The sequence below is a fragment of the Gigantopelta aegis genome, chromosome 4, assembly GCF_016097555.1.
Source record: "Gigantopelta aegis isolate Gae_Host chromosome 4, Gae_host_genome, whole genome shotgun sequence".
Taxonomy (NCBI): domain Eukaryota; kingdom Metazoa; phylum Mollusca; class Gastropoda; order Neomphalida; family Peltospiridae; genus Gigantopelta; species Gigantopelta aegis.
The window spans coordinates 59,768,471-59,781,903 of NC_054702.1; the positions used below are offsets into that span (position 1 = coordinate 59,768,471).

General features: G+C 39.2%; 1 protein-coding gene across 1 annotated transcript; it reads right to left on the reverse strand.

The window, feature by feature from the left end:
• Positions 1 to 3,036: 3,036 nt before the first annotated feature.
• Positions 3,037 to 12,587, reverse strand: LOC121370846. Its single transcript, XM_041496349.1, has 4 exons — positions 12,464 to 12,587; positions 8,653 to 8,725; positions 4,187 to 4,323; positions 3,037 to 3,341 (listed from the first exon to the last, which is right to left on the reverse strand). The coding sequence occupies exons 1-4, from the start codon at positions 12,495 to 12,497 to the stop codon at positions 3,199 to 3,201; spliced, it is 387 nt and encodes a 128-aa protein (XP_041352283.1). The 5' UTR covers positions 12,498 to 12,587; the 3' UTR covers positions 3,037 to 3,198.
• Positions 12,588 to 13,433: the final 846 nt, after the last annotated feature.

The window sequence follows — 13,433 nt, forward strand, 5'->3', positions numbered from 1 at the left end:
TATCGCAGCGTATCGCATCGTGGTCTCGTGATGCGTATCGTATCGTGGGCTATGTATCGTGATACGTATCGCATTGCGGGCTATGTATCGTGATACGTATCGTATTGTGAGCTATGTATCGTGATATGTATCGTATCAAGGGCTATGTATCGTGATACGTATCGTATCGTGGGCTATGTATCGTGATACATATCGCAGCGTATCGCATCGTGGTCTATATATCGTGATGCGTATCGTATCGTGGGCTTTGTATCGTGATACGTATCGCATCTCGGGCTATGTATCGTGATGCGTATCGTATCGTGGGCTATGTATCGTGGGCTATATATCGTGATACGTATCGTATCGTGGGTTATATATCTTGATGCGTATCGTATGGTGGGCTATGTATCATGGGCTATATATCGTGATACGTATCGTATCGTGGGCTATGTATCGTGATATGTATCGTATCAAGGGATATGTATCGTGATACGTATCGTATCGTGGGCTATGTATCGTGATACGTATCTTATCGTGGGGTATTCATCGTGATACGTATCGTATCGTGGGCTCTGTATCGTGATACGTATCGTATCGTGGGCTATTTATCGTGATATGTATCGTATCAAGGGCTATGTATCGTGATACGTATTGTATCGTGGGCTTATATATCGTGATACGTATCGTATCGTGAGGTAGGTTTAACGTGAAACCCCTAATTCAGGGTACAAGCATTAGGACAACAAACACCTTGTTTATACAGACACTAATATTCTAATTCTAACGTAATTTTAGTCATCAAAAAGGCTCAGTATGTCTTTAACGTGTTACAATGGCAGCAAACTCAGGGTAGTCCCTTTCAGCTACAAGACTAGTACAGGCACGACGGACAAAGTAGACATTGGGGGTGAGGTGGGGGATGACTGAGATCGAGGGCGCAAGTTTCTAGGGGATTTGTGGGTGTGCTTCCACGTAAAATTAGGAAAACTAGATGTCTTGAAATACAGTTTCCTGCATTCTACAAGTAAAATTCATCTCTGCCTAAAAATTTACAACCAATAATATTTTTTGATTTAGAATTATTGGGAGGCTAGAGCTCCCCACCCACCCAGCTCCGCCGTGCTTGTAGTATCCAGCTAGTATCCAAATATAAAAGAAATGTAACGCTATTTATGCAAAATTGTACATTAACAATATAATTATGTCTGTATATATGAAGTTTAGATGGGTGGTTGGATGGATGGATTGGTGGAGGGGTGGGTTTGAGTGGATTGGATGGCTGGAAGGATGGATGGATGGATGGATGGATGGGTGGGTGGATGGATGCATGCATGAATGGATGGATGGATGGATGGGTGGGTGGTTGGAAAATTAGATAACTTTCTTTTGTCGCTTCACATGCTGAATTATAAAATTAGCTACATGATTCAACGTACATGTGATCTCAATACAGCATACATGCATAACTATGACACAAATATACTTTAAATGTTAAATAGTGGATCATTGGAATCAAAATATGTTTCGTATTAAATATGTTCATGATTCAATTACTACATGAATGTCTGAACCCCAATGATAGTCGTGTCAGATTCTCTTAGATCTAAACTTTTATACTCGCACTGCCACAAGGGCAGACGCGTATTCAAGAGGTGGGACCAGGGGACCCGCCCCCTAAAAATATTTAATTTTGTTATATTTTAAATCCATTGGAATGCCCTTTTGACGAGTGCACTTATACGCCCTTTTATCATTAGTCCCCCTTCTAGCTAGTGAATCCTCACATACAGACATCTGTGAAGAAAAAAGAAAGAAAGAAATGTTTTATTTAACGACGCACTCAACACATTTTATTTACGGTTATATGGTGTCAGACATATGGTTAAGGACCACACAGATATTGAGAGAGGAAACCCGCTGTCGTCACTTCATGGGCTACTCTTTTCGTTTAGCAGCAAGGGATATTTTATATGCACCATCCCACAGACAGGGTAGTACATGCCACGGCCTTTGATATAACAATACTGATGCACTGGCTGGAACGAGAAATAACCCGAAAGGCCCACCGACGGGGATCGATCCCAGACCGACCGCGCATCGAGCGAGCGCTTTACCACTGAGCTACGTCCCGCCCCTAGTGTCAGATGCTCCTAGATCTAGACCGTTATACTCGCACTGCCACAGGGGCAGAAGCGGATTCTAGAGGTGGGACCAGGGGACCCGCCCCCTAAAAATATGCATTTTGTTTTAATTTTATTTTTTTATATAAATCCATTGGAATACCCTTTTGACGAGTGCATCCATATGTCCATTTCTCATTAGTCCCTCTTCCCCTCCCGCAAAATATTCCGTGGATCCGCCCCGCCAGCTAATCCTCACATACAGACATCTGTGAAGAGTTTATTCTTTTCTTCATCATTTTTTCTCATATTCCGAGTTTGTTTTGCTGAACGACAGCACATTAATAATAACAATTAATCATCGGCTATTGGATGTCTGACAAATGATCTTCGAAGGAAAGCCGCTGAATGTTTGTTGGGGTTTTTTCATTAGTAGCAAGGGATTATTTATATGTACTTTCCAGGTCAGACAGAATAGCTCCGTTTACGGTCTTTGATATACCAATCGTGGGACACTAGTTGGCACTAAAAAACACTCAAATAGATCCGCCGAGGAGGTTTGATCCTACAACCCTAGCATTTCAGGCGAGTGCTCTCCCGATTGCGATAAAGTCCGCCTCCTTCTCATATACATATCTTTGTTTGACACCCTATAGTAAATATATATTTTCGTGCTGGGGTAACATTAAACACCCATTCATTCATTCGATGGTGCATATTATAAAAGATCCCTTGCTGATAATCGAAAAGAGTAGCCCATGAAGTGGCGATAGCGGGTTTCATCTCTCAATATTTGTGTGGTCCTGAACCATATGTCCGACGCCATATAACCGTAAATAAAATGTGTTGAGTGTGTCGTTAAATAACAACATTTCCTTCATTCATTCGTTCATTCATTCATTCATTCATTCATTCATTCATTCATTGTCAAATTTCATTATATACTATTATGGCAAGGAACCGTAAAACCTGAAAGCGCACCCACCTCCAAAACGTCCCCAACCCACGCCACCCTCGCTCGAACCTCCAGCAGGATTTAGCACCTGATTGGAGTTAATACGAACTAGTATGGAGTTCAGTACTGTGTATATAGTGTTTAACTATCAGTTTCCATTTTGGTTTCCAGCCAGTGACCGCCACGTTGGAACCAGAAAGACAGCGTAAAGCCAACCACGAATAGAAGAAATGGCACCAGCAACCAAATAACAGACACATTGGTATTCGACAATTTCCCGCCAGCTGAAAAAAACAAGAAAGAAAGAAGCATATCGAAAATTATATTTTTATTGAGATCATAGATATACTGTGTATGTTTTTCTTTATTAAATGACCCAGTCGGTTATCCCATTGGGCTATTTCTAATTCCAGCCAGTGCTCCACAACTGGTGTAACAAAGGCCGTGGTATGTACTATCCTGTCTGTGGGATGGTGCATATAAAAGATCCTTTGCTAATAATCGAAAAGAGTAGACCATGAAGTGGCGACAGCGGATTTCCTCTCTCATTATCTGCGTGGTCCTCAAAAATATGTCCGACGTCATATAACCGTAAATAAAATGTGTTGAGTGCGTCGTTAAATAAAACATTTCGATTTATTAAATGACACCTCTACAGCACAATAATTAATTAATCATCGGCTCTTTGATTTAAAAAGGGATCTTTTATATGCGCCATCCCACAGACAGGGTAGTACATACCACGACCTTTGATATGCCAGTCGTGGTGCACTGGCTGGAACAAGAAATAGCCCAATGGGCCCACCGACGAGGATCGATTCCAGACCGACCGCGCATCGAGCGAACGCTTTACCACTGGGCTACGTCCCGCTCCTAATAACTAACAACTAACCACTAACCCACTGTCTTCGACAGGCGGCCGAGATAGCTGAGGTGTGTGCCAAGGACAGCGTGTTTGAACCTTCCTTAATTGGATATAAGCATGGAAATAAGTTGAGAATAGAATAATGGATTTTAGTAGCTTTAGGGAGTTGAAAGGATAGACGACTATTGACGGATTTAGGGAATTGAACGAGTTAATGGATATTACAGGGTTTATGTGGATGAAAGATAGTTAAAAATATCTTACCTACACAGCCGAGGTACTCAATAAATTCCTTTTCTTGTGTGATCCTCCGCTCAAAGCGCATTCTCTTGTCATCTTCCTCTGGAACTTTGCATAAATACTGCTCGATTACCAGGCAGTTCTTATATATTGATCTATCCCTGGGTTGCATGAAAAAATATATATATATATATATATTACCAATTATAAAACAGTAACCGAAAAGTGGTCATGATAATTGTTTGTAAAAATGTAACTAAATTGTGGTCATGGTAGTTGTTTGTAAAAGTGTAAATGAATTGTAGTCTTAATAGTTGTTTGTAAAAATGTAACCGAATAGCGGTTTTGCTAGGGTTGGGTTTTTTGGTAAAAATGTAACCGAATAATGGTTTTGATAGTCGTTTGTAAAAATGTAACCGAATAGTTGATTTGATAGTTGTTTGTAAAAATGTAATCGAATAGTTGTTTTGATAGTTGTTTGTAAAAATGTAACTGAATTGTGGTCTTGATAGTTGTCTGTAAAAGAGTAACCGAATTGTAGTCTTGATACTTGTTCGTAAAAATGTAACCGAATTGTGGTCTTAATAGTCGTTTGCAAAAATGTAACCAAATTGTGGTCTTGAACCTAACACAGATTAAATTAGTGCTGTTAGTAAAAGCTGCATGCCGACGACTAAAAATCGCTTTATAGTGAAATATAGAATAATAATCTACTTACATGTTGAAAACTATACAATTACACGCGAAACGTTTGACGGAGAGGAATCACTGGCGTAGCCAGTAATTTATTTTGTGTGTCACCCACATTGGGGGGGGGGGGGGGGTGTGTGTGTGTGGGGGGTCAACCACATTGCTTATGAATCATATTATGGGGAGATTGGAAAATATACAATATATAACGTGGTGCCACCCTAACTATGCCAGTATTAGTAAATAGCGCGAGCTATTATACATTTTTTTGTTTGTTTGTTGTTGTTTTGCGAAAACTGCTTGGGACTCCCATTAGAACATGGCGAGACGTAGCCCAGTGGTAAAGCGCTCGCTTGAGGCGCGGTCGGTTTGCGATCGATCCCCGTTCTCGTTCCAGCCAGTGCACCACGACTGGTACATCAAAGGCTGTGGTATGTGCTATCCTGTCTATGGGATGGTGCATATAAAAGATCCTTGCTGCAAATCAAAAAGAGTAGCCCATGAAGTGGCGACAGCGGGTTTCCTCCCTCAATATATGTGTGGTCCTTAACCATATGTTCGACGCCATATAACCGTAAATGAAATGTGCTGAGCGCATCGTTAAATAAAACATTTACTTCATTTCTTTCCTGCTAAAACAAGAAAAACAGGCCCACATGCCTGATGCCATACATTATGGGATGAAAGAGCATGTATCTTTAACCCATAGATTTCCCGTTATAACCGGTGACCCACTACTGGTATATCAACGGCCGAGGTTAGGAAAAATGCATATAAAAATCCCTTATTGCTAATGGGAAAATTAAGATTTCCTCAGAAAAATTACCAAGATGTGTGACATCCAATAGCCGATAATTAATTAATCAATGTGATCTAACTTTAACCTACAGAATTTGTTTTTGATGAGAATAAAGCTTATTTATTTCGTGACGAAAAATGCAGATCAGAATCTGATGTCATCTTATAAACTTAAAGGGACATTCCTGAGTTTGCTGCAATTTTTAAGATGTTATCGACTAACATAGACTTTTTAACAATTGTAATTACATATCAAATATATTTTTCTGCATAAAATATTAGTGGCTGTATATTAAACGTGTTTCTGATCGTTCTAATATTTATACTAGGTCGAATTTCATTTTATTTCCTAAAATATTTTGTTTTCGTACGTACGAAATTAATTGAAGACAAAATCCAGTTTGGGCTTCTTACAAATATAAAGACGACCAGAAACACATTGTATATACAGACACTGATATTCTAAACAAGAAAATATATTTAATATGTAAGTTTAATCGTAGAAATATTGTATTAGTCTGAAACATTTTACACTACAGCAAACTCAGGAATGTCCCTTTAATATAGATGGGAGCATTTCTGGCGAGAGTTCTTTTATTTTTAAAGCAAATGGCTATATTAGTTTGTGGGGTGTAACATCAATTTTGACATTTTTAATTATCTGATATTAAAAGTACCCTGAAAACGTAGAAAATACAATTGTAGAGACCTTTTGTTTTCTGTTGGCGACCCTACATGGGCTTAAAACATTCGTCTCAGGTCGCTCCCACCCGACCGAAGTAATGTTTGTTTTATTTAACGACACTATTAGAGCACATTGATATATTAATCATCGGCTATTGGATGTCAAACATTTGGTAATTTTGACATATAGTCTTAGAGAAAAACCCGCTACATTTTTCCGTTAGTAGTAAAGGACCTTTTATATGCAACATCACACCGATAGAATACCACATACCACGGCCTTTGGTATACCAGTCGTGGTGCACTGGATGGAACGAGATATAGCCCAATGGGTCCACCGACGGGGATCGATCCCAAACTGGCCGCGCATCAAGCGAGCGCTTTACCACTGGGCTACGTCGTCTGACTTATTTGATATTAAAAGTACTCTGAAAACGTAGATAATACTATTTCAGAGACCTTTTTTTGTTGTTGTTTAACGACACTACTAGAGCACATTGTTTTATTAATCATCGGCTATTGGATGTTAAACATTTGGTAATTTTGACACGTAGTCATCAGAGGAAACCTTTTTCCTAATGCACTTTCCCACAGACAGGAAAGCACATACCACAGCCTTTAATCAGTTGTTTTGCACTGGCTTGCAAGAAAGAAAAACCTCAATCAGTTGAATGGATCCACCGAGGTGGTTCGATCCTGCGACGCAAGCACCTAAAGCGAGCATTCAATTGCAGTTGACTGAGCTAAATCCCGCCCCTTGAGGATATTGTTTTTTGTGGGGGTTTTGGGTTTTTTTTTTACCTGATTTTGGTCGTTTGTGGAGGTAGGTAGGTCATATTTTTTCTTTTCTTCTTGCTTTCATTGTTTGTTTGGTTCTGTTTTTGTTTTTGTTTATTTCTATTGGGTTTCAAAATTTTTTAAAGGTGTTTTTTTGTTGTTGTTGTTGTTGTTTTTTGTAGTTTTTTTGTGTGTGTTTTTAGGGGTGAAGCGGGGGTGGGGTTGTCGTCTTTATAACAAAAATTATTAGATACTGAATCTCGTGCCATACTGAGAGCGACACAATTCAATACTCGCTGTGTTCTGAAGATGTTCAGAATTATCTGTACATATTTTTAGAACAAACCAATTGCATCTTGGCATCTTCAAAATCACACATTACACGTCATACTGCACGACATGATTGCATTACGACCGGCCTCGGTGGCGTCGTGGTTCGCCATCGGTCAGCAGGCTGGTAGGTACTGGGTCCGGATCCCAGTCGAGGCATGGGATTTTTAATCCAGATACCGACTCCAAACCTTGAGTGAGTGCTCCGCAAGGCTCAATGGGTAGGTGTAAACCACTTGCACCGACCAGTGATCCATAACTGGTTCAACAAAGGCCATGGTTTGTGCTATCCTGCCTGAGGGAAGCGCAAATAAAAGATCCCTTGCTGCTAATCGGAAAGAGTAGCCCATGAAGTGGCGACAGCGGGTTTCCTCTCAAAATCTGTGTGGTCCTTAACAATATGTCTGACGCCATATAACCGTAAATAAAATGTGTTGAGTGCGTCGTTAAATAAAACATTTCTTTCTTTGTTTCTTTGATTGCATTACAGAATATAATTATGACGAAAATCAATTTTTCTTTAAATATGTGTACCATTAAACCTGTTTAAAACAGAAGCGACGCTATTACGCTCTCATAAATGTTCAAAATGTTGGACTCGTTGTTTTGTATTAAATAGTCACCTTTCTTTAGAGACTATTTTTATATGTTGAGTGTCTATCTAACAATGGCCCGTCTATTTTTATTATACCGTAATCTGCGTGTTATATTGATTGCAAAAATAGAAAATGTAATTAGAACACAAAATGAAAGACATTTGTGTGTGTGTGTGTGTGTGTGTGTGTGTGTGTGGTGTGTGTGTGTGTGTGTGTGTGTGTGTGTGTGTGTGTGTGTGTGTGTTTTTGTGTGTGTGTGTGTGTGTAATATATATATATATATATACACACACACACACAGTATAGACGTAGGTTCAGTTTAAATAACAACAGTAAAATAAACAATGGTGTGGGTTTTTTTTGGTAACACGTTTTCGTCAATCAATCAATCAATCAACCATTTGACTCGTTCTTATATCCACTGAAGGTTCAAGCACGACTGTCTTGGGCACATTATCCGTCTATATTAACTGTAGTTTGTATTTGTGTTTGTGCGTCGAGAGAAGGGTGGGGCGGAAGTTACATTTTAAGAAGTAATAAAAGTGTAGAATTCGTTTCTGGACGTAAAATAAATTAAACATCAGTTTTGTTAATGCACGGTTCAGGGTAACTTACCTACAGTCCAACAATTCGTCGGTGAGTTTACACTTATTTTCATCGCAAACACAATCAACACTTCCCAAAATAACTGAAATACAAATTTGCATATAACAGAATTAAAAATGAGACAAGACAAGACAAGACAAGACTTTATTAACACTCGGGCCGTTGCACAACGGCATAGGAGGAATATATATATATAAACATTTTGTTATATACACGTGACAAAATGGTTAACAGGAAATACGTTAATTAATTTTTTTTTAAATTCATTTCAATTTATTTTCGTGTTTATATTCAATTAAGGTTCAAGCACGCTGTCCTGAGCACACACCTCAGCTAACTGGACTGTCTGTCCAGGACAGTGGGTTAGTTGGTAGCTGTTAGTGGTTAGTGAGAGAGAAGAGGGTGTAGTGGTCTTACACCTATTCATTGAGTCGTTAAAACTCGCTCTGGGTGGGAGCCGGTACCGGACTGCGAACCCAGTACCTATCAGCCTTATGTCCGATGGCTTAACCACAACATCACCGTGGCCGGTAATTAAAGGAAGAAAATGGTTTATTTAACGACACACTCAACACATTTTATTTACGGTTATATGGCGTCGGACATATGGTTAAAGATCACACAGATATTGAGAGAGAAAACCCGCTGTCGCCACTTCATGGGCTACTCTTGTCGATCAGACCAAGACCAAATTGTTTAACGTGCACATTCAGAGCAAGCTGTTGTAGCGCACGCCTGTCCTGGGCACAGGTGCCAGTTTCGACCGGTTCCTCCGTCCAGGACAGGAAAGGATGGGGTTGGAAGGAGGGACCGCCTGCACTGGCAGGTGCAAGGGAGCACCAGCAGTCCGACCGTAGTCGGTAACAGGCGGAGGGTGGCATGGTGCTATGGAATTTGGAATGTCCCGTAGGATTAAGCCAAAGAGAAATGGGTGAGCATTTTGATGAAGGAAATTCGGCGCAATTTTGATGGTCGTTCTAAAAATAAAGGGTAGGGAGCTACGTATAGGTTTGAATTTTAGTAGGCCGAGAGTAGCTCGTTATTTAGGACCTGCGGATGATGAGGTGTCGCTTTTCGATTAGCAGCAAGGGATCTTTTATGTGCACCATCCCACAGACAGAATAGTACATACAACAGCCTTTGTTACACCAGTTGTGGAGCACTGGCTGGAACGAGAAATAGTCCAATGGGTCCACCGACAAGGTGACCGGTTATTACAATACATACACGCATACACAAATGCATGCAAACTCACATAGAGTTGCAGGGGTGCTGAAAGTACTCGCCCGCTCGCCAAATGCGAGTAAAAAAAAAAAAAAAAAATCTTTTACATTAAATCCGCGACGCGGCATCAGCCATGACAGAATTCCAAGCCATTCAAACAGACGGTTCAGAATGACGACAAAACACAATAATACATGTACTGCATTGATGACATTCCGGAAACGGGTTATAGCGAAAACGGATAACGGCCCCAAACGAAAATGGAACTAAATTGGACAAAACGGAACCAAAATCTATGGCTGTATGACTTATACGGAACCAAAAATTGGCCAACAAAAATGGTTCCGTTTTGATAGTGATTCCGATTTAGCCCCATTCCTGGAAACAAAGCAGTTAAAAGATCAATAATGCCTAAAAATTATTTGTTTACGTTTAAAGTATGTTGTCGGTGTGTTTTGAATATATTGTTTGTTAAATACTTGTGGGATGCCACTTGAATTTTGTAAATCTATATGAAAATGTGTAAAGGTTAGTCTTTAACAGAATGTTTCAAAATGTATTAATTTGTCAATCAAGGTTTGGGGTTTGATTTTCTTCGTTTGCCACTTGATGTTGACCATTCAGTTAATCTTTAATAATGTTTTGTCATTATATATATATGTATATATATATATATATTAATTGTTAAACAATAACGGACTAGTAGAAATTCTGGCGGGCTAGTCAATTTTAGTTGGTTCTATTCGGCGGGCTAGTGAACTATTTTCCATTTCTTCACCCCTGGGTTGCTAATAAAAATGTCTTAATTGGCAACACTCTGGGTTTTGCACGTAGATCCAAGTGAAGTGTCGCATTTCTTTACTGTTTTGTGCATTGCCTGGGTGTGTTGATACGCTGCTGCTAAAATAACACTTGTTCATTACTTCTGATGCAATAATTCTGTTCCGAAAATGTTTACTAGTTGTGTTTAACTTCTCCCAAATTTCGGTATATTAAATATAACAGTAGTCTTTTTTTTTTCTCCTTTGAATTCTATCTCATTTCTTCCCGATGTGGCAACTCCTCCTGTCTTTCAACTCCACATCCCAGTCCTTGTCTCTCCAACCGCGACAGGTGCTTGTCTCTTGTGGCTATCTGTGCCACACACCTGCCATTCCCCATCAGCTTTTAGATGTGGGCTTAGTCTGACCACTTCAGGGAGTGTTCAGTAGTTACTTCTGTCATTGTTAAGAGGCACTTGTAACCACCTACTATGCACTCCTACTACCGGCGGTCGTTAGTTAGTGCCGTGGGTCAGACCAGCTTTATTAGCGGCAGAGGACGAAGATACCAGGTGTGTGCAGGGAAATACACAGAGACTGCACCCGTGGAGGAAGTTGAGACAGGCGATGTTGTGGACAGATCAGAAGACAGAGTCGGAGAAAACTGACAGAAAGGGTCGAAACAGATTGAAATCGTGGGAGAAATTGGAAAGTTTTTTATATTAAGATAATAAGAATGATAGGCAGAGGGTGATAGATGAGAAAGATGAATGAATGTGTGAGCCAGCTTTGACGGGATTTGAACCACTGTCGTCAGCTTGATTGTCCAGCAGCTAGACCACGGAGCTCACTATAACAGTAGTCTTAGAAAAGATTAACGTTGCCAGTGATCAGAATTAATAAAGAAATTAAAAATAAAGGTTGTTAATACAAATTTCTAAAATGTCATGAAACAGCTTGTTTTTTGGCACGTAAATGAAACGTGAGGTTTTAAACTGTTCGTGTATTGTCTGACTGTGTTAAAAGGACATACCCTAGTTTTTATACACTAAGGCATATTTTTTACTATTAGAGCCCTGTTTTGATAACTGGAATCATACTTTACTTAGATTTTATTGTTTAGATTATCCACTTCCGTACATTCGAAGTATTTTTGGTCATCCTGGTGTTTCTAATATCACAAAATGCGTTTTTCATATTTTTAAAAACGCACGTGCGTCTGAGAAGTAACAGTTATGGAGTCGAGTTTTAGTCTATTTTTAGAGGGTATTTCACCATTTCAAAGTCACAGATTTGTGTTTCACTCAATCGTAACTTTATCCAAATGTGTTACAGGTTTGTAGACTAACTCCACTTAGTGTTAATTTTCACGGGTTGAAGCTAGGGTATGTCTCTTTAATACGCCTCTTAAATAAAGTATGTTCATTACTTCTGATACAATAATTCTGTTCCAAAAAATGTTTTAGTAGTTGTGTTTAACTTGTCCCAAATTTGGGCATTCGTACCGTATATTAAATAAAACAATAGTCTTAGAAAATGTTAACATTGCCCTTGATCGGAATTGATTTGGTGTAATGGAACCGTAATAGTACTTAATATACAAAACATGATATATGACAAAAACATTTATGACAAGAGATAATGATCCATGGCGATAACAGGAATGGCAGGTGTGCGTATTAAAATAATAATTGAAAAATATTCACATCAATCATACAAATAGTCTGCTTTAACGACATCACTGTTGATTCCGCACAGCGATGTCTGTTCAAATAAACAATAGGTAACAAGCCATAAATATTGTATTTAAAAAAACAAAAACACCATATAGTTACCTGCGCATTGTAGAACAAGCACAAATGATTTCATGATATTTATGGAAATAGGCCCAGACCAACATCACAATACAAACGGGTAATACGTGCCTTCCATGTTGGATTAACTAGTGCGGATAAAAACTAAACAATTAACTAAAAGGAAGACACAGACGTCTAAATATGTTTCCGTGCGTTACCATAGCAACACGTCACATCAATTATTATTCTGGAGATATTGCACGTCACGGATCACATTGATGAAGTATGCCGGAGCGTGATGTCCTTGTCTAACTACGCTTTTACTTGTCACGTATGAGACTAGTATTGATTTTTTTTTAAAAGAAAATCTATACGTTAATAGGTATACCTGATGTTTGTTTCTTCATTTAACTACCTGTACTAGTAATAAATGTAACACGTCTCAAGGGAGAATGTAGGAGGATTTATCCAGGGAGGGATTTGGAGTGAAACGTTTAAAACATTAACCTTCCGTAGGCCTATTCAGGAAGGGGGTTATTACGTTTAGAAATGGCACCTACAATATACAAAGGATTGGGAGTGAAACGTTTAAAACATTAACCTTCCGTAGGCCTATTCAGGAAGGGGGTTACAACGTTTAGAAATGGCACCTACAATATACAAAGGATTGGGAGTGAAACGTTTAAAACATTAACCTTCCGTAGGCCTATTCAGGAAGGGGGTTACAACGTTTAGAAATGGCACCTACAATATACAAAGGATTGGGAGTGAAACGTTTAAAACATTAACCTTCCGTAGGCCTATTCAGGAAGGGGGTTACAACGTTTAGAAATGGCACCTACAATATACAAAGGATTGGGAGTGAAACGTTTAAAACATTAACCTTCCGTAGGCCTATTCAGGAAGGGGGTTACAACGTTTAGAAATGGCACCTACAATATACAAAGGATTGGGAGTGAAACGTTTAAAACATTAACCTTCCGTAGGCCTATTCAGGAAGGGGGTTACA